The 23517-nt window shown below is 31.6% G+C and overlaps 1 protein-coding gene across 3 annotated transcripts in view; it reads left to right on the top strand.

Annotated features, from left to right (window-relative positions):
- The window catches only part of LOC122528760 (5'-AMP-activated protein kinase subunit gamma-2), a 98331-nt gene that overhangs the window by 27915 nt on the left and 46899 nt on the right, over window positions 1–23517 (top strand). For 2 of the 3 annotated variants that reach the window (XM_043654221.1, XM_043654222.1), the window contains exon 6: window positions 19488–19621. In XM_043654221.1, the coding sequence (XP_043510156.1) occupies window positions 19488–19621 (134 nt within the window). Of the gene's footprint in view, window positions 1–5623; window positions 6534–19487; window positions 19622–23517 lie in introns of all 3 variants that reach the window. The other variant, XM_043654223.1, reaches the window with a different exon arrangement.

Raw genomic sequence — 23517 nt, 5'->3', positions numbered from 1 at the left:
CCACTTTGAACACTTGAAAAATGTTAATATATTTCCAGCCTTCGTAATTAAACCTCACACTAAGATATACATCTGTTTGATAAAAACTAGAAGTATATACGTAGGCTTTAGAGGGTTGGAAAATAGTAGGATTGCAAACTTCAAAAATCCAATATAATTCAGGTGTGTTTGGTCCTTCTATTTTTATGAAAAGCATCATTTCATTCTATTTGTATGAAAAGCATCAATTTCTGCCACCGGTATGAATTTTCTAGCACTTTGATGCATGATTTGAATACGTATTAAACTCACGTTAATTACATTCAGTGTGCAGCACATTTTCAAATAAGTCTCCAATAATTTTCATTCTTTTGATTGTTGTTGTAATATGTTTCTTGATAATACGATTTGCAACATTAATCACCGTAGTTTCAACTCGATTTGTCATGTGATGCGCAACTCGTTTCTTTTTTTTTTTTTTTTTTTTTTTTCCTCAACAACTTTCCAAGGTTTATTGGTAGGTACTATTTCCCCTGAGGTAACTTTTAGTAGTAATTGCTCTGGAAGTGTGGGTAACCCCTTTGACAGGGTAAAACCCTATCGAAATTACGCCGAAACTGAAGTTTCCATCGATCGTGCCTTTAGAAAGAACGTAGAAAATCGTACCAGCGAGAAAAGGCTGTAAATCTTGCGCGATAAGTCAACATCAATTCATTTTTTAGTGAAATTATCGTAGTTTGTTGTCGAACTCGTGTAGTTTTTAAAAATTTTCGGCGAGGATGTTTGAAAATTCTCGAAAATTGGTTCGTGGAAATCTGTAACGTTTGTAAAGATATTTATCATACTTGCAGAAATTGTTTTTGAAAGTAATAAATAAATAAATTAGTAAATTTAATAAATTAATTATAAAAATTTAATTTAACCTGGAAAAATTACTTGCGAACATTTGAATGTCCTTTTGATATTTTGCACTCTTGCAGATTTCAATTTATCACCAATTTATCAATTTATTGTTAAGAAAGTAATGAGTTTAATTTGGTCGTTTGTGAATGAACATTAGTACAATTCTTTTAGTATCGAAATGTTAAAGTGTTCTCTATATTCAACCAACAAGATATTCGAAATTGGAATAGATATTAACATCCCTGAAAACGAACAATTATTGTTACGAGTGTTTGTCGTATCGCTGAAACTATGTATTATTCTTTGAGTGTATACTTCTGCGAATGATATGCTGAAAATGATTTCCGTTATAACTGCCGTGCGTGATTGGGAAAACAATCATTTTGCTGTTGTCATTGTATCTTATTCCAGTATAAATTGCGTTTATCGAACTTCTTTTCAATGCTCTCGTGGTATAAATTTTCTTTCTTTATAAAAAAAGAGATTTTCTTTTTTTACGTTGTATTTATACTTTTACACAGTTTGCTTCGTCGATTAAAATTGTGCAAGATTTTCAGTCTTAATTTAATTATTATTTTAATTTAATTAATTTAATCATTTATTTGATTATTATTTTAATTTAATTAATTTAATTATTTAGTTTTAATTGTATCAGATATTCTAGCTACCGTGTGAAAGATTTTTAAAAAGATAGTATTATTAAAAATTGCACTAATTAAGTTACATTAAGCATTAAATTTCGGCAATGACGATATTAAGGTGAACGGATATTCAGTAAGTGCAATTATCATCCGATTAAATGTAATAAAATTCAAATTTCGGATTTTGGATAAATTTTGACGACGTTGAAAAATTCCAACAATGTAACAGATAGTAAGTTAAAAATGATCAGTTTTGTAATTATACAATAATATTATTGAATACACTATATCGTTTAATTATCGTTTAATGTATGTACATTTTTATTTTATATTTCATTAATAAGTAGCTATGTTCAAAAAAATTTTTTTTTTCTTTTTTTGGTAGATAAAAATTTCAAGCATAAGAAGACGAGAACGAAAAATAAAAAAAAAAAAAAAAAAAAAAAAAAAAAAAAAGAAAAAGAAGTGACTGTCTTTCTCGTGGCTCCAGATCGTGAAATCGCGTTTCGAACTTAGTTTGTCGGTATTGTTTCTTGCCTTAGCTCCGGCGACCAATTTTACTCCTCATCTCGTTGAACAAAAGATGGAAAGAAGGGAGAACTATAATAATTCCTTTGAGCGTGCACTCCTCCAGAATGGGGAGACAGTCAATCGATATGACCCAGTTTCCCTGCCCGCGACCCCGAAATTTGCCACATCGACGACCCCGTTGTCAAAATCGGGACGTTTCCAAGTGTATAGCCGGAAGGCTGGTGCCATGATTTCAACTTCTTGATAGCACTGGTACTTAAGAGAGCGTGAACGATCGCGAACGATAGGGAACTAAATCGATTTTTAGACTCGTCGATTGTTCCTTAAAAGAAGGTTCTCCAGCCTTCTATAGTTATATTTTATAGTTCTTTTTTTTTTTTTTTTTTTTTTTTAGAACAATTATACAATAGGTATTTAATATTTTATATTTTAGAAATTTAGAAATTACAGTGTGCTGTTGTACACTTTATCGTTACATTGCGATATTCTGTTTATTATAATTCTGTTTAAATTTAAACAGAATTACATTCTGGTTAAATTTCGAGTAAAAACTGGTAATTAATGTTTCTGCCGCTGTGTTGCAAATTTTTCGTTGCAGAAGCGTTTTATTGTTACGGTCGATAATTAATTCTCTTTATATCACGAATGCGCCGTGAATTTGCAAAGAAATTCAAGAACTGAAATTGCATTTTCACGTTCGCGCGCTGGAGAAACGAGAAATCACTGTTACATCGTATTTTTCCTATTTAAAAGCTGTTTGAACGTCTCTTAAATTACTTGGCGTTTCAATTCATTCCTAATATACTTTATTATATTGTAGGAACCAACTCTCAAGTATTTTATTATTTTTAAATTCTTTATATTATCATATCAAAAGTGTTTTTATTTTTTTTTAATAGATTTTGTACGTTGCATACATCCTACTTTATATTTTATATTTTACTTATTACTTTATATTTTATTTACTTTATATCACTTATAATTTACTTATTACTTTATATTTTACTCACTTTATATCACTTATATTTTACTTACTTTATTTATTTATTTTACTTATTTATTTACTTTACTTATTTATACTTACTTTATATTTTACTTACTAAATAATTATACTTATTTTATATTTTGTATTATACTTGTAATTTCAATGTAAACGAACGTTCAATCACCGTCGTTGCAAAACGACGTTAACAAACAAATTAACTTCGCCGTAGTTTCAGCAATTGACCGACGTAGATTTCCATTGTTTTGAATAATTGGAAAATAGGATCGTTCTCGTAGAAACAACATAGTAATCGGCTGGCTCTGACTACTTCCTCTAATCTCGCAATCAGCCGGTGTGCTAAATGCTTCCTCCTGAATTCTAATTTAACCCTCGCTCAAGGATGTGCCACGACACTTCAGCACTCCATTATTATTGTTATATGCTCGTGCGTTTGAATCCGTACGTATGTAACGCGTCATTTCGTTCAGTTTCCTCTTGTTCAGACTGGTTTCGCTCTCAACTTTAAATCTTGAGCAATCGACGACGAAGTTTATTTGTAAAGTAACAAGGTTCAACGAGCTTGTCGTTAGATACTTAACGATCGATTTTAATTGAGCTAAACAGTCTTGCTTCTAGGATAGAACAGTTAAATCAGATAATGTGTCTTGTTGTTGCAACGGTCGCCATTCCGTTTTGATTTAAGGAAAACAAGTATGTACATTTTTGTTATTCTCGTTTGATTTGGCAAATTAAGGGAGCAAAGGGAGATATTGAACTTTTGGTCCTTTTTGATTTTCTAAATTCTGTATCGTAGAAAATGTGGAAATTCTTGTAGAAGAAAAGGAAAGTTTATGAACAATATTTCGTTACTAAAAATACACTGAACTTTAATTATTATTCATACCGATACAAATTATAGAGAATGAATATTCTCAATTATTTTTATTTATTTCGGTGTTAGCTTTTTATTTTTCTCTCTAATTTTTTTAAATTCTCTATTCTAGGGAATTTTGCACACAGAAAAATACGTTATCATTTGTCACAGTAAAAATCACGAATTTGCATTTACAATATTTGCCCATTTCGAAACGAAGTATCACCCAGTCTTCGATATTAAAAATTTATTCTTCAGTGTAAAATTTCAAGTTCCGCGACAACGTTACATCCAAATTGCTATCGCATAACATTGAGGTTTTCGCTGTCAATCGAATGTACATACTCGTAATTCTGCGATCATGCCAGATGCGCGTGCAATGTCGTGCATCACGTGGAGAATCGTGGCTATTTCACCAAGTCAGTTGTTTATAGACGTTGGAGATGGTTCACGTTGCCAGAAATTGATTCGTCTTTATAACCACTTGCGCTGGCAGCTGATTGCGGACCATAACGAGTGACTGAACCATTACACAATAAATTCGTCGCTTTCTTTTTAAACTCGCCGGTGTTACACGATGTCACTGGGTAGAAATTATTGTAGAAGTAACAGATTTATTGTTTGTTTCGCCTTATACTTAAATATACTTAAAAAAATTACTTCAAAATTTTGGGACAAATTACCAAAAAATTCTCGACGTGCGTGGCAAGAGGTTAAAGAGCAATCTAACCTCCGCGAAGAAAGGCGTGGAGGGATTTGTCAATTCCCATACGAAGGAGGAGGGTAATTTATTCGCCGATTGTTACACGTACGTTCGTAACACGATCGATCTTTTCCCGCCCAGAGCTCTGCTGCAGATACGTGCAAACACACGTGCTTTCGTACATTTGCATGCAATTTAGGCTCGAGCCTGTCGAGTTGCCCCGAAGTTGGTGCAAGTTTGCGTCAGCGGCAAGCCAATGAGAAGAAGAAGCGTGTTCGAATCTAAATTTAGGAATTTCGAGACAGATTTAATTTTCAATGAGCATCGTATTCAGTTGGGCCAGCATTAATCCTCATTTGCGCGAATCGAATCGCGAGTTCTTTCAAGAGCAACGAATATCCGGTGCTATTAAAACATCTGGCAGATCTAGCAGTGATTTTGGCTTGTTACATAGGTACATAGTAGATATAACACGTACGTTGACGCTCGAAAGTAATGTAAACATACTTGCCATTTTGTATATTTGTTCAGCTGTGTTTATTTGAAAAATTCTTTTACAAATATTTGTGAATCGAATAAATTAATCGTTCAAGCTTCTTGAATAAATGTATCTAGTAATTACTCGGTACGTCTAATACAATTTTGCGTTACCTCCTGTTAGACGTGATAGAGATAATTCTATCGTGGTATGTTTTAGAGAGATTTATAGATCTTGCAGATTTAAAGAAAGACGCGCATCATAACTTGTAAGCACGATTATACAAACGTACGGTGGATCTCATTATGGATATATTTAATGAATTATTGGTAAAATGTGTTTTCTAAAAATCGTATCCTTTTTTGAACGAGAGAAGAATGAAGAAAATATCCACGTACTTTTGAGCGATGTACATACGTGTTTTATTAAGCAATTAGCCAATCGGAGTGTAACCAATGCGTCCACGTGTCTCCGAGTCGTTCCGTTACGTTTACCTCGTATATAAACAGCACTTGATTGTTTGTCACAGCTTCACAGAGGAACACCGTCTTCCCAATTGCGAATTAACGAACAACGATCTCGAGGATCATCATCGAAAATTGAGAAGAAAAGACTGCTCGGACATGTCCTGCCCAATTCACTATCCTCGCTCAATGAAACAGAAATAAGAAAAAGAAAAAAAGAAGATAACAGAAATCAAAGAGATATCCTCTAACAAATACAAAGTACGGGAGAAGAGAGTTTCCATTTCAGTAAGATGCACGGAATAAGTCATCTATTGTCGCACCATGGCTCCCACAACGGCGACGCAAGGACAGTCCATCACCATCATCATCAAGACAAGGCCTCCTCGGAGAGTAGAACGCACGACACGAAGATCCTGCAGGAGCTGTTGAATCAGAAACATATCCAACGGCGAATATCGCGAGGTTCAGTGAGCTCGACTTACTCTTACGGTTCCTCGACGTCGTACGGCTCGTCGCACGGTTCAAACTCCTCTTCCAGCCACAGCTCGTCCCTCTATCATGGCGTGCACAATCACTCGGTGTATCACACGATTCACGGTAGCAGCCACCATCACCAGTCGATCCACCACCATCATCCCCTTCATCACATTCATCAGCTACATCCGCAGCATCCGCAGCATCAGACGAGCAGCGGACGAGCCTCGCCAACGTCGCCCAGCCCTACCAGCGACCACGAGAAGCATCATCATCAGAAGGATCATCATCACTACAGCATTCAGGAGATGATACGACACTTTGGCAGGCGGTTAGGTCATATTAGGCGGCAGAGCGAGTGCCAGGATCCGCCTAGGAAGAAGGAGGAGGACTTTCGTAACAGGAGCCAGAGTCTGGATGGTGGCGCGAGGTGTCCTAATCTGAGGGACGCCGACTGCGAGACCACTTACAGAATCTACGAAAGTATTCTCAGGCAAGGTAACAGAAACGACTGTTGGAGTCTGCGCTGCGAGATTGTTTTGATTAAATGATTGCAGAAATGGAACTGTTGATGTTGTTGTATTTTAATTAACGCTGATGAATCTCGCAGAGAAGTGATTGATTTCGGATTTCATCACTTGTCCTGGGGAAGAAATTATTATTGTTCTTTTGTTGGCAAATTTTGTTACTGGCAATTATTGTCGAATTTTGTTATTGGTAATTTCTTGTTCATCATGGTAATTATTGCTGAATTTTGTTATTGGTAATTTCTTGTTCATCATGGTAATTATTGTCGAATTTTGTTATTGGTAATTTCTTGTTCATCATGGTAATTATAGTCGAATTTTGTTATTGTCAGTAATTTCTTGTTCATCATTCTTGGAATTCTGTTTCACGATAGTAAAATGTCTGATTTTTTAAAGATTGAATGTAATAAGTTTGATTTAATATTCTTTTTTAAATAACTTTAAGGTAGTTAATCTAATTGAAGATAGTTTTAAATTAAATCAGTTGTTATTAGGGATATAGCTCCAAAATCAAATGATTGGAAAATGGATACTTTAATTCTCAATCTTTTCTCTCTCGTTTAATTCGATGATTGAAGCAACTTCAAAATTTCACGTTTGCTTGGCATATAAAGTTGCAAATGTAGGATCTGTTTGTTTACCAGGTAATTCGAAATTATCGTTGGCAACAAAATTAGCCTATTCCCCGGTTTCATTGCGCAAGTTGTTTTCAAGATGATCGAAAGTGGCCGATCGAACGTATTTTCTGTATTTCAAAGTGTGCCAAATTGGATAAAACTGTAACCGTGTAAACGTCAATTATAATAATATATACGTAACGAGTATGAAAATAATACGAGTATGAAATAATTTTAGTTTCTAGAGTTTAATTAAAATGATAGTTTAATTAAAAGTAGTGAATTCACGGGTGCTATAACATTAAACCAAGAGAAATTGACAACTGATGTACAGTTATTAATTAATATTCCATTTTAAAACGTTCATCGTTTCTATCAATATCAGGCTGGTAGTTTGCAGAAAATTCGATTTATTCCTCTCCGAAGTTCACTTTGATTTTCTTTCATTTCAATGAATCAGACATTAATTTCTCGTATCACTTCATCGCACGTATTAATTTTCGTTTGATACATTTCTCTTCCCTCTCTTTTTTTTCAAATTTCCTGCGTATAAAAGTTCCGTGAAATCGATGAAATTTTCAGGAAAAAGCAATATCTCGATTTAACATTATTATTTTATTTGGACAAAATCTATACACCATTTTCTTTTCTATCGTTAATGATTTTCTTTCGTTTTTATATTATACATCGCGAATAAACAGTTATCAAATTAGATTGAGAATATAATTATGCGAGAAAATGATGGGAAAATTATAGGAAATATTATCATTTAAATATTAATATCTCTTGTCGACTCTTTGATTTATGAGGCTCTTATTGGAAATCAATGCCTTCGTTATTGGCAAATGCCGAACGTTCTTCTGTAATTATTGCGTATAATCTGTTCAAGAGGAAATGATGTTTATTCGATTTAAGTATCTCGCACTACTTGGCAAAAGTTGATAATAAATATTCCACTCTCTCATCGAACGCATCGCAGAACTTAATAACGATACTTGCCAAAAAGGCTGCAAACTTTCCAAACAACCCAATGTTATATCGCTGACCTACTCCTACGTTGAATTATAATAACCAGAATCCCGTTCCCTTCGCGTTTTTATTGGAACTTTATTCGAAACTTTTTTTCTTCCTTTTCTCCTTTTTTTTTATTGAAACGATTTGTATTTCACATGGCATTTTTCTTTCGTATTTTCGTTCGTAAAGCGTACTGGCAAACGCCAGTCAGTATTCACACCGTCATTTACATTTTGCGTATTAATAATGATCATGTAAATGCGACGAGTTTTGTTTTTTCCAATTTTTTTTTTCTCTTTTTTAAAGTCTGAGACGGAGGGAGAGGGGGAGGGGAAGAATGTCATCGGGAAAAATGAAATAATACAGAATGAAGCATGTTCTCGAATTAATTTTATGCATTTTATGCATTATGCATGAAGTCCACGCTTTCAGCTGCACGTAATTTTCCACTATCTACAAAGTGGTAGTAGTCTTCAGATACGTACGTTTCGCAATTATTAATTTAAAAATCATTCATATTTGAGATTTGAGAAATTGCTTGTCTTCGCGTTACGATGAACAGCTCCGAAAGAACTGTGCCTTTCAAAATTTTAATTAACAGTTATTTCGACTTCACCTTGTCTCGACTTATTAAATTAAATAAATTATTCCCTTGTTTTCCCATCGAATGTTCCAAGTTCAAATTGGACGATACACAGCCATAGAAATTACATTTCTCTCAAAGTATATCAAACAACAAGGTAATAAATTTGATTTCCAGGTTTATCCAAGTTTCGTCGGAGTTTATTTCAACAGTTCCTCTTGTTTTTAGCTGCTGGACTTAACTTCACCTTCGAGCCTTCTATTTTTGGCACTCGCCAGTGAATGACATTACGTAACATTTTGTTCTGCAAGCTCCAACCTTCCGTGAAGTTCAGTTACCATTGAAAGATCAAGAATCACCTTGACCCGATCGCGTAACTATCCCGCCGTGCAAGTGTTTTTTTTTCTTTTTTTTTTTTTTTTTTTCGTGTGTTTGGCGTGCCGGTTATAAATGGCTTTGTGATGAATTATATCGTGTCAAGTGTATGTAGTNTTTTTTTTTTTTTTTTTTTTTTTTTTTTTTCGTATCCGATACCTCGTTACAGAGTTTGCCAGTTTCATCAGTTCATTTGCATTCGTACTTATTTACGTATTTTTTTTTCACGATTTCTTTAAATAAAATTTAAATTTTGCACGTAATGCTTGGATAAGCAAGGATGCTTTTTATCTGACTCGTCGGAGTTAACTGATTTCGATTAACATTAGAACTACAAAGGACTAAAAAGAGATATTAAAGTGAAAAGAATAGAAACACAATACACAAACTTTTATTCATGTATTTTATAAAAAATTATTTAAACCTCTAAAAGAGCACACTGTTTTTCATCTGTAGTATATCTTAAAAGAAAAGAAAATGAATTTTGACTTACACTTCGGTAGTTCTAGTGTTATTGAATACGTTTATAAAGACTTCTCATGTTTTTTTTGCAAATGCATCTTTTTAAGTTTACTTTAAAGAAATAACATCAACTTATCATTATTGGAGTATCTATTGAAACTTAATACAACAGATGTTTATTAAATTCCGAATTTATATTTGTTAGGGAATAAAAGCTGTTGAGACTCAAGAAACTAAATCTAGTAGTTGTTTTATAATTTTTGCTTGAAATATCTGTTTGAAAACGTTATTCTCATTGCTTAGGAAATTTATTGCTATTCATCCCAAAAAACGTCACAATTTCATTTAGATCTGTCTGAATCGATTTTCGTTAGTTTAAAAATAAAAGATGAAAGATTAAAAAACTCTTGTTGTTCTTAAATGTAGCATCCACGTTCCCTCGAAGTTCGAAAGCAGTTAATAATTAATCGATACGGTTATGAGCAATTGTAACAATTTGTTATCAGTATCTGCATCGCATCTTTTTTCTTTAGATTGAAACAATTGATAAAGTAAAATTTTTATTACTTTGTCACTTTCATGCTTTGATAAAGTAAAGTAAAATTTAGACTGAGATAATTAACAAAGTAACAAATTGATAAAATAAACAGGGGTGAAATTAACGTGACGAATGAGATAAAGAAAAAAAAAAAAAAAAAAACAAATTGCAACAAATTTCTCAGTTTTAAGTATATTTAAATGTAACCCGGACAAAACAAATGATAAGTTTATTACCTCTTAATAATTTCTATCCAGTGACGATCATACCGACGAGTTCAAAAGAAAAAAAAAAGCGACGAATTACTGTATGCGGTTCGGTCGCTCGTTATGGTCCGCGAATCAGTTGCCAGCGCAAGGGGTTAAAAAGAATTCGCACAGGCTGAAGTTTCACCTTCGAACGATGAAAATAATACATTTTAGAGTTTCTCCGAATGACAGAGCATTTATTCTCTCAATGAATTTATTAGCCAACGTAGAAGATCAACTATTCATTTAATGATCAACTGTTGTCGATGCTTGGACGACACGTTACTCGACTCTGTGCACGTATAGTTGTGGAAATCGAGTCGAAAGGAACAAATAATTGGAAACCGAGCAAGGGATAAAATTCGAAACTAATCGTTGAGTTAACAATTTTCCATCGTCGTGTAGCGAAATTTCGATTCGGTGGCTTATAAGTTTAATGCATTTGCGGTGTAAAACCGGGAAATACCGGGGGCTAAAGGGTGCACAGGTGAATCGAGTAATAAGAAAGTATGTTGATAGTTTGTATTGAAACGAATGGTCGGCTATTTGAAATGGTTTCTCTAAGTAGAATCTGACGTCACGAGATTCTATCTTTTTGCTGAAAAATCGCAGCTTTTCCCCTCCTCCTCTCGAATATCTCGAGCTACGTGAAATGTTAAAAGAATTGAAGACATGTCTAATCGAATTATCATGATCGTGAAAGCATAAGAAATAATTCAATCTTCCGGAAGGTTAGGCTCATATCTCTTTTACCTACCCTCGGGCAATCCTTTTGTTTTAACGATCGTTTCCACCGATGTCACATATATTATTCATTTTATTCATAATCGACGATGTTACAAAAAACACACAAAGAGAATAATAATTCAAGCACGGAACATTTACTGCGAATATCATGCGCTGATTCATTGTCGTGTCTTGTGTCTCTGATAGACGAGCAAAAGAATACAAGTAAAATTTTAATTATTTAAACTCTCGTTGTGAAAGATTATGAAACAAATTTCATTGTCGATATTTTAAATTTATATTTAAACTTGTGTTATGTGAATGTAAGGATACTTTTTCGTTCAAACGTCTCTGGAAACATCGAGAGACTTCTCTCGCAATTTAAACCCATGTCGTGACATTCAAGATTGAAATCTCCTCTTTACGATGATCCCTTGCTATACTATTTTATCGAATTTTGAACATTACATTAATGACGACGAAACGTTAGAGTTTTTCTTGAATTTGTCTCATTTAATTCTAATATTCAAGCTTCAGTTATGTTAAAAAGAAGAAAAAAAAAAAAAAAAAAAATGATACGGCAAGTTTTAGTAGTTGCAAAGCGAAAGTCTCAATCTTCGAAACGACTTGCGTGCCATGCACGTCGAGAATTTTTTTCCAAAATTGTAATGTTTTCTTAGTTTCAACTATATTTGAGTAAAACAAAATAGGCGAAACGTAATAAATAAATAAATAGTAATATATATTAAACAATAAATAAATAACAATATACATAATAATAAATTTATTTCTCAATAATTTCTATCCTAAGTGACATCATATAATATTTCGACGAGTTCAAAAAAAAAGCGACGAATTGTGTCACGGTTTGGTCGCTCGTTATGGTCCGCAATCGGTTAAATCGCGAAAAGAAAATTTCTCAACGTTTTCGGAGAGACGTCTTGAATATTTACAATTTCCAAGAACGAAAGTACATTTCCTTTTTCACGTAAAAACACAACTTTGGACAGGTACATTTCACGCACTGTTTGCCCATCCTGTGAAACATCGCGAATTCATTTGTCCATTCTCTTCATCCCGAGCCGGACATAATCGTCCATCCTCTAGCGTTTGTCCGTTTGCTTAGAAAAAATTGCTTTGCAACATTTGTCTGAGAAACATGGAGCGTGTTACAGCCGAGCAACGAGTCCATTGACGCAGTTTCCTTCGGATCGAATCGATCGGATCCAAGGTCGGCTCTGTTCAACTCGGCTCGCTTGTAAACTAAATAAGCCAACTGGCTTCTCTTAAATGACGATAATTAATGTTTCCTTATGGGCTTGACGTGGACGCGTCACGGATGATTTTTTCCATTAGAGGTCCAACGAGGGAAGAGTGATCAGTATGCGGGCGTTTTTTCGAGAAAATACACGCTATGTGTTTGACGTGAGAGAGCAAAATGTGGGCAAACAAGAGTGTGTACGCAAAGTTCGAGTCGGTAGACTGTTTTATTTATAGAAACTTTTGGATCGAGAAGATTCTTGAAGATTCGAAAGCTTCTCTCAATTTTCGCAGTATTTCGAAGTTGAGCGTAGGAAGCCTTTGGCATCGGGAGGAGTCTCGACAAATTTGGAAGCTTGACTTTCAATATTTTAAAGTTCGTCGATTTGAACGTATAACAATTCAGTAGTTGGAAATTGAAAACTTCCACCAGCGGTTACTTTTAATGAATATAGAATGATCAAAATTAATGGCGGTCGCGCGAATTGAAATTTTGCAAATCACCGGAGTTACAAACCGATTTCAAAAGGATTTTAACCGAATTCTTTTCCTTTTTCTAAAATTCTCTTTTAATCATCTTCGAGAATTAGTTGCTAATATATTCCTCGTTGAGATCTTCTTTCTTCGCTCATTGCAGTGTCGATGACAAGGATCATTTTGTCTTGATGACTATGCATTATTTCGCTGTTTACTATCTCGGGACCGTGAAATATCCAAATGATACGCCATGCCACGTGAGATAATGTAACTTCGCAGTCTGCATGATCAATGTGGCTGGCTCACGTGTTGCGAAATAATGCAATTTTAAAAAATTATAATTTTGCCTGCATCGATCGTTGTGGATAATGTTTTTAATAAGGAACAGGTGTTATCAGTCAATGATCAATGGTTTTGTTTAATGCTCGAGATGTTTGAGCTGAACGTCGCGAAGTGCAAAGTGTATCTAATAAAAGTTATACAGTTTGGCAAAGAAATCGACAATGATTCAGGATTATGACGAATAAATCATCGTTATGTAATCGTAATGTCTGTTCGAGATAACGAATTCACGTATACACAATATCTAGAGAAAGTTATATCATAAATATATATATTTGTAATAGCGAAAAATTTTTCAGATTATTTTATATTATCGAAATATAGCGGTTAGAAAAATTAAAAAAAAAAAAAACTATTTGATTAGATAGGAGTAAAAATAATAGAAGAAATTAATTTTCTAAATAATATGCTCTTTTTGTTCTTCTTAAATTGTTAATAGATATGAATTCGTTACTTTCAACCAATTGAGACTAAAAAATAATTAAATATTTCATTTTCTTGGCATTTCATGAGGTTACTACAGAATCTAGATGGAAGACAAATGATTAAAAAAAATATATATATTAAGTTTAGGATTTTCTTTCATATCACTGATATTAATAAATACAATTTGATGAATTACGAATTGATTGAAAATTTTTTTTTATTTATAATATACTTTGCCTGTCTTGAGATTAGAACACTCGTTTGTTCTTATTCGCTCTTTTGTTCTACACGCCTTCACGTATCATTCATTGTCACATTTCCTTGTGAATTAATTGAAAAGAATTGCAAATGAAACTTATTAACGCAAGGTCGGTCCTTAATGAACTAAACTGCCCTAAATTTCCTTCTAAATTTATTTCAATCGTGTCTCAAGTCTACTCCAACTTCAATTTCTATTTTTCTCGATTGCTCAAAAATTTCTTTTCATTTCTTTTTTTTTCTTTCTTTTTAAAGTCTAAAATTTTATATATCGACTCCAAATCGCTCTATCTGCCCGAAACATGTTTCAAATCGCACAACGTTTGTTTCATATCCACAAGTCGAACAGAATCGAGAAGTAATAGCTAAAAATTTACGACAGTCAGTCGCACGTGCCAACGACACGGCAAATTTTCGTCGAAATCTTGCTATAGCTGCGTGCTATTTATCGTACGATTCATCAATATCCCGATGACTCGTCATTGATCAATGTCGGCTCAATGAAGAATGATGTCGAACTACAACATAGTCGACAGAACATCATAGATGGGAACGCATGAAATAAATAAACCATAACCGTATGATAAGCCTCGCGATATCAGGCTAACGTTTCAAGCTGAGAAGCGAGTTTTAATCGCGGAGATGCGCACTAGTGACCTTCATTGCAAGAGGAACAAATTTCAGTCGAGCAAATCTTAGTTGAACGACAAACTATTTTGTGCTTTAATATCAAAATTTTAATTTGAATTTGAATTTTCATACCAAAGTTTTGTTCTTTGCTCTTGTTCTTTTTAAATCCCTGAAAAAAATTATCGAAAATATGTGAAAATATGTTATCCAAAAAATATGTGAAAATGAAACATCCTTCATTCGTATCATTTGAACGTTCTATTATTCTATTGTTCCATTATTATAATTAAAATATTATTAAATTAATATATTAAATGTATTAATATGTTAATATTATTAAATTAATATATATTATTAAAATATTAAACATTCTATTATTCTATTGCTCTGTTATTATAATTAAAATATTATTAAATTAATATATTAAATGTATTAATATGTTAATATTATTAAATTAATATATATTATTAAAATATTAAACATTCTATTATTCTATTGCTCTGTTATTATAATTAAAATATTATTAAATTAATATATTAAATGTATTAATATGTTAATATTATTAAATTAATATATATTATTAAAATATTAAATATTCTATTATTCTATTGCTCTGTTATTATAATTAAAATATTATTAAATTAATATATTAAATATATTAATATTAATTAATATATATATATAATATGTATTATATATATTATATATATTAATATATAATATATATTAATTAATATATATTGTTAAAATATTAAACATTCTATTATTCTATTGTTATAAATTTTACTGTTTAAATAAGTGATGACTTTTTTTTCGCATTTTCACTTTTTTTGCATTAATTTTCACTTTTTTTTGCATTAATTTTCACTACCGCTTACACCAGCAGAATCCTCAAGAAGCAAGAACAAAAATTAAATTTATTCAAGGTAAAATTGATCGAGGATGTCAATTAACTGTTCGTGGGATGAAATATCATTTAAGTGACGCGAATACAGAATGTCACGAGAATACCTCGAAGCTGAACGTCCTTTTTCCACAGTTACTCCAAAAATCAGTTTCTCTGTTGCGCGTTATGGTTATTGCGCAACCTCAGATTTCGCTCGTTACTTCGCCGGCATATTTATTCAATTAACGACCGTTTTTTTTCGTCTTTCCAAGTTGGATATAAATGAAATACATTTGCAACATATCAAAGTGTCGCGGTTTTTTGATTCGTCAGAAATATAAAAATCACAAAGACATACGAGCTTCAAATCCCGCTGAAAATCAAGATAATCGATAATCAGCGTCAGTGTTTTTATTTTCTAATCAAATTCTAATCGTCTTTTCTTCATAATAGTCCCAAAAGCATATTTGATTTCCAGAATTGTGCAACTTTAATATCTAGATGTTTCTCTTGATTGGATTTTTCATTTACCCCTTCCTCTCATAAACTCTCATCCATCCCTCAAAAAAGCCTGTTTTTTTTTTTTTATTTCCTCAGGTTGTAGCTAAATGATCAAACAACTGAAATTAATAAATTTCGATTTTGCATTTTACAATTTTTTATAATGGTAGCCTAACGTCAGATCAAAATAGATAAAAACAGCAGAAGTGTCTCTTTGTAAATCAGAATTCTATAACTTTGTTTTTGTTTTAACTCCTTTTTTTTTTTTTTTAATATGTTTTCCGCCATAGTACCAATATTATTATTTTGGTACTACAAGTTGAAAACTGTCGGGCCAAAGTGTGGGAAAGTAAAAATAATTTCGTAAATTCAGCTTTCGCGTCAAATTTCTGCGTACAGGCTGTTTATTGAATACACTTTGATCTTTACACGGGGGAAAAAGAAAATAACGCGACGAAAAAGTTGAAGAGTGGCCAGTTACTGGCAATTGGAGAACGAATTCCGGTTTTCTGCAGCGCTGCAGCCGTGCGCGATAGAAGGCTTCGACCAGAAAAAAAAAGTTTATTTTGCAAAACGCACGACCGGAAACCTTGATGCCCGTGGCGCCATCAGAGATGCAGAGAATGTGCAGAGTTTCGAATCTTTCGTTTTTGCACGTGTCGATGAATACAAACGGAGTGTACTATGAAACGCAGAAATCTGATATTTTAACTGTTATGTGTTATGCGTATGCGGTGATGTAAATGTTTATTTTTGTTTCTTTTTCTTCTTTTTTTTTTTTGCAATCAAAATAAAATTAGAAATTCTGTAGAAATTTTCGTCTAGCAAATTCAGGTAAAATGCCTTTTTATAGTAAATTGTAATTTAATAGTAATTTAATAGTAAGTTATTAGTAAATAGTAATTAATACAGTTTATTTACTATTTATAATTAGTAAATAGTAATTAGTAAATAGTATAATAAATAGTAATTTAATAGTAAATTATTTTTTAGTAAAAATTGTTGTCTTATTGAAAAATAAGAGTCTCACTACTAAGTGAAAAAAGAAATTTAAATCTTAGATTCGTCAGTGTATAGTGAAATAATTGATTGAACGAATAGTGGCATTCTTTAAACTTTCTTGCTGAATTTTTTTAATAATTATTCCTGTTTTTTTTTTTTTTTTTNTTTTTTGGATTTTGAAGACTTAGTTCATCGACGTAATTTTAATAATTTATTCCAATCGTCGTTTTCTAATTCTCTTAAATATTTAGTTGACACACATTTTTGCATTATGTTTGGAATCATTCAATAAACACGATAACGGATCTTTCAATCATTGACACTTTTATTAAAAAGTAATTGCATTATTATATCATTATCACGTTTTTTGTCTGAATTTGCTTGGTGTTTTGGGATATTTTAAAAATATATTTAATGGTTTATGCAAGTTTAAAAATATATTTTTAAAATATAAAAAATACATACAAAAATTCTAATGTATAATATATCTGTATAATAAATATATAATGTAATAAAAATATATGTATAAAATTTAAAAATATATTTAATGGTTTATAAAAATTTAAAAACTCTCATGAATATAATCGAAATAGAACGTGAACAGAGATTTGTCATAGTTATTGTATCATTGTAATGGCTGCAAATCGCCATTAATTCATCAATTTATTACTCTGCAATTGCAGAAATTTCTTTTTTTGAAAAAAGTAAGAGTTCGTTCTTCTTTTTGCAACAGCTTGATATTTGATGCAGAAAGAAAAAAAAAAAAGTTTGAGAAGTGTAGAATGAGTCACAGGGACGAAGATCATGAGCACATGTATTCGAACGAGAGCGCAATTGAAATGTAAATAGGGAGTCACATTTTACGTAACCCCATGGAAGATTGTGCACGTCTGTTTATAAATCGTGTTAAACTGTAACGAGTTAAGGTCAGTGTCGTAACTCTAGTGCGGATTAACTTCCAACCAGTACGGTCAGACAGCGAGTATGACATTTGCTAGAAAAAAAAAGAGATTCACAAAAATTTCGCAATTTTGAATTCCACGTGGGTCATGACAAGACGAATTTACATATCTAAAAATAATTCCAACATGAAACTTTACTACATTATTTATTGATTTGGTTAAGCCTAAGAATCGTTTAAATGCCAAGTTTCTCAAGTGGACGTTTTTTTTTTTTTTGATTTTTGTTCGCAATTTAAATTTTGAAATTTTATGAAACAGAATAAGATTTAACAAGATTCGCACATGCGACGAGCAACAAATTAAATATGTATATATTTATATATTAATTTGTTAACTGGGGAAAGATAATTAATTCATCATTATGTAGAGTTCTCAATTATAATGATTTTTTCATTTACAGATGTTTAATTTGTTTTATTAAATTATTTAATTTAAATGTATAATAAATTTAATGTACTAAAACTTAATAATAAATTTAGTTAATTACAATTTAATATACAAGAATTGCTTTAATTGAGCTTAAATGAATCAATCGTATTTACGCTTGCAGTAACTAAAATCAATCTACCTGGAGAGTTTGATTTATGTGTGTGATCAAATTATAATTTCATCTTGTAATTCAATAATTGGAGAAATTTCTAATTGAGAAATGATTTACAAAGAATAGTTTGACGTTCCATATTTTTTCGTTAAATATTAGACGTTTGAATATCATTATCATTAATTTGACGAAATGTGATTTTCATTTCTTCTTATACAGGGCCATTTACACCTGAAATAACTTTTAAATTATACGAAAAATTGTTTGATGCAAATGTTTGCATTTTGCAAAACTGTCAAGTACAACCTTCGTTTCTGAATAAATTAACGCACGCAAGTTTCATTTCATTTTCTGTTTCGTAACGTCGTTATTTTTAGCAGTAAAAATAAAAAAAAAAAATAAATGCAACGTAAGCAATATTATGTAAAGACAATTTTAATATTCAAAATTAAAGTTTCATTATCATTTCTAATTTTATACTGCGGACTCTAAATGCATTCTAAATTCTGATATTACAGATTTGAATGTGGAAAAATATATTGGAAAATGCAGATCCTTTAGACGTTCATAAAGATATTCACAGTTTACGCTGTCGCTCAAAACTCTTACTGTAAAAGTACAAAATTCATCTCAATGCTGGAAATTTTAAGTAACACTTTATATAACGAAGAATCTATACAATAGTAATATATTAACAATTGTATTATAAAATAGAAATATTACGAAAATTTTATCTGTACCTGTAAAATATATATATTATATATATTATATTATTATATTGTATATTTTATTATATTATTATAATATATTATTTTAAATATTCAGCAATTATCACAGATAAAATTTTTGTAATATGTGTATTTTATGATACAGTTGTTAATATATTATTATTGTATAGATTCTTCGTTGTATAAAGTGTTACTTAATTTTAATTATAGTATATTACTTTAATAATTATATATATATGTATCTACTAAATCAGACACTCGACTTCTCAATTTTAATATAACTTAACTTATAATTTAACAAGTTGGTTCCGTATTCAATGTTAATTAAACAAATTGCGAATTTTTTCAGGCGCAATCAGAAGAAGTTCTTTGGATCCAGGTGGCAGAAGATTCTCTTTGGGTACACCTGCGATTCCTCATAGGGCTTCAGATGCTTGTCTGGATCCTGTGCACGCGGCGATCCTCTTCCGGGACGCGAGAGGGGTGAGTGTTAATTTCTTAAATCAAGTTCGACGTTTTTAAATTGAGTCGATGCTGGTTTGTCGACTTCGTTGGTCTTCTTCGTGATCTGTCTGACAAGACGCCGTTATTTTTAATGTCATGTAACACAGGGTGTTCCATTTCAACTTGTACCACTAAAATATTTTTGTTTGTTGTTGGAATTGCAGTAGGGACCATCTATCGAAATTAAATTAATTTATGAATCTCTCGATATAATATTTTTTATAGCAGTCCGATTCAAATATTTCTATGTAGAATAAAAAATTTAATATATTTGGGGCTTACTGATCAATAGTCTGCATTATAGGGAATTTATAGTTAAACGTATGCAGGATTTAAAACAAAAGATCGAATGAGCGAATATTTTCATTTTAAAGCGTCCTTTTTTTTGGGTACATTTCATTTTCAAATCTTTATGGATTTTCAAAGACATTTGGAAACATATAGAAAAGTGTTTTATATTAAACAAGAAATTTACCAATGCGGAACGTTTGTAATTTAGAATGATCTTGTAAAAGAAAGTACTAATATTTAGTCGGAAGGCGAAAGCGGATGAAGCTTATGAGCCTTGGCTCATGAATTATATATGGATCTCTATAGAATTATTCTCATTATAATGGTTGAAAGAGACTCGTGCATTCATCACTATCAGCGTTAAAAGAATTAGTTAAATTAAACAGTGGCCACTCTTACCGCGTTTTTTTTTTTTTTTTTATTATTAATAAAACGAAAGGAAATAAATATATTATTTCAGCATGTAGATTTACGGTTTTCTGCGCTTTCACATTCTCTGTAAAATGTTTTATTTGAAAATAAAATCAGCTGCATATGAAGGAACTATATAAAAGTAATCGTTATAGTCTTCATAAAAATGTTTTAATTGTGTTGATGATTTTGAAGATCAATTTTTATACATATATCACACATATAGCAATATTTGAAACATGTTAGTGATATTTTAATTGTACAAGTTAAATGGAACACCCTATAACACTGAAGAGTGATGTGTACAGATTTCGATATCCTTAAACTACTACTAATGCTTATATTTGTCATAATTCAAAACGATTAATGTTAACATAATAACGACGTGCAAATATCTCTTTCACTTTTTTTTTTTCTTCAGTCTCTTCGATGTAAGCGAGACTTTTGGTGCGTCAAATTTTTTCATTATCGCGCATTCCACCAGATTCGAGATAACTCGTGTTTGCGAGACTCGACGACGTGCAATATCTGCATCGTGTTTCACGTCTACGATATCCTTATTCTATAGCTTTCGCACGAGGTTGACCGATAACGAGCGGGAACATAAACAAGACACTCGCGAGTCGCAATTTTTTTTTTCTCTTCTTTTTTCTTTTCGTTTTTTCCTTCTCCTAACCTCTTATTGTATGTACATCGTTTGTATATATTGATTCGACAAAACGTGAGAGGAACAATCTAGGTCATGATGAAAGCTTGGAACGTTAGAGAGGGAAATTCAGTCGAATCGCATAGAAAAGAAGCGACGTTCTTATAGGTGTTTTATCATGTTAGGAAATTGGGTCGAGGTTACCTCTTTATTTATCCTGTTTGCACGTATGGTGAAAAACTCAGGAGAAAGAGTTCAACTTGATAATGCGTTCGTTAATTTTTATTTATTTCTCTTGCTAGTTAAGCAGACAGATAAAGTCGTGATGGTCGATAAATATCTGGTAGTCGGTAAAGGTATCTGGATTATGTTTTGAGCGGAGACGCTGTGTTTTCTGTATTATCGACGTTAGCTTAGATTCGTTTTTGTTGACAGTGGATACAGTGAAACACCTTCTCTGCATTATCGATATGTTCATGCTGCACATTTATGGCGGTGGAAATTTAAACTAATTGCAAGTGCAATTATGATATATGAATGAGATGTAACATCTTTAGTTTGATTTATTGGTACATTTAGTTTGATATATGTACGTCCTTTTTGAATAACACATTTAACTTTCCAATACTTTTATATATTTCATGGAGAAAGAATTCAATATAAATTTATATTCAAATTTCTTTCGTATCTTCCGAATTTAACAAAATCAGCAGTTTCAGTTCTTCATGTAGAACCTGCGGTTATTAATCTTTGGCACTTTTATGCTATAGAAAACAATTCGAGGAACATCTGTTTAATCTCCTCTAAGTATAGTTATTTTTTCGTATAATGGATTATCCGTTCTTTTCAGATGAATAGGGGAAAATGAGAGATAAAATATTAATCGCGTTTTAGTAAAGTTAGAAATACATATATAAATCTTTTAATTAATATTTTTAAACCTTTTATTAATATTTTTAATTACCGAATCGGGAACAATGTTTGGCAGAATTTCAAGGAAACTTTTATGTTTAGTATAACAATAGAAATAATAATACAATTCCTACAGTATCTATATAAATGTTGGAAAATAAATTCTTTCAGAATTCAATGTAAAATAAAATAAATAATGAGCAAAACGACCAAGTAATTAATAATATAATAAAACGGTAAGAAATATTTTGAAATAAGTATTTATATATGTTTCTAGATCATTGAAACGTTATTTTTAAAACGAAGAGACACATTTTTCCACCTGATAACTTCCGGTGTCAGTTGTCTTGTGATGTATGAATTTACATCAGTTTCACACGCGTTTCACGATCGCAGTCTATTTCGAATCGGAAAACAAATTTGAATTGACAGATTTTGGCAAACTACCAACAGATTTCAGCGGACCCTCATAAATTCGTACCAGTTGCAATCGTAAAAAAAAAAAAAAAAAAAAAAACTATCATTTAACGCTTTCCTCTTATACTGTACGTAGAACAGGAATATTTCGGTAATTTTACAGTCACGCGAGAATTTTTTCTTTCAGTTTACGTTTACATTCGAGAAGTATGTACAAAGGACGTATTTATCGAAACAATCCTGAGTTTAAGTACAGAGACAAACATTCTACGATTTGTTAAGATGCATTCTTGGAGTTTTGTCAAGAATGCGTGGTAGAAGCAGTTTGGAGATTCACGATCGGTGATCTACGATGCAGAAGCTTACAAATAGCTTCGTCAAGTGATATAAAACGTGCACTCTCTCCACTCTTGTTCCCTCGATATTTTGTCCTTCGTTTTCGTCTTACTGCTGCTCTTCTTTCTCGCGTTCTTATTTCTGTTCAAAATTGCAGGATTGCTGAATATTTTCTTTTCAATCTTCGTTCCATCAGTTCTCTGGAGTTTCTTACTTATTTCAATTACCTCGGAGCTTGCGTGTTTTTATTTACGTCACGGGGCAAATTTATTTCGACGAATAGAACTTGCACTACAAAACAACCTAATAACAATCATTCAAAGTTTCCTTCTGGGCAAAGGAAAGTTTAATTATACAGAGCACGGAATATTGGTTGTATCAGTTGATCGAAAAAGTTGACCAAACAGAGATTTATTAACACTTTCGCGGTGGGCGTTATATATATGTGTGTGTACATACTTGATTTTGATTGTCCAAAAATATTAATATAAATAAATGAATGAAAATATATTTAAAGTATATTTAAATCTATTTCAAGTATACTGTAAGTATATTTAAGTGTATGAAAGTATACTGTAAGTAGATTTAAGTATATGAAAGTATACTGTAAATAGATTTAAGTATATGAAAGTATATTTAAGTATATGAAAGTATACTGTAAATATATTTAAGTATAGTTCAAGTATACTGTAAGTATATTTAAGTATAGGTCAAGTATACTGTAAGTATATTTAAGTCTATTTCAAGTATGCTGTAAGTACATTTAAGTATATGAAGGTATACTGTAAGTATATTTAAGTATATGAAAGTATACTGTAAGTATATTTAAGTATATGAAAGTATACTGTAAGTAGATTTAAGT

Source organism: Frieseomelitta varia, unplaced genomic scaffold (assembly GCF_011392965.1).
Source record: "Frieseomelitta varia isolate USP_RPSP 00005682 unplaced genomic scaffold, Fvar_1.2 scaffold_258, whole genome shotgun sequence".
Classification (NCBI taxonomy): Eukaryota; Metazoa; Arthropoda; class Insecta; order Hymenoptera; family Apidae; genus Frieseomelitta; species Frieseomelitta varia.
Note: the sequence above shows the minus strand (reverse complement) of the source record. Positions and strands in the feature narration are given on the sequence as shown.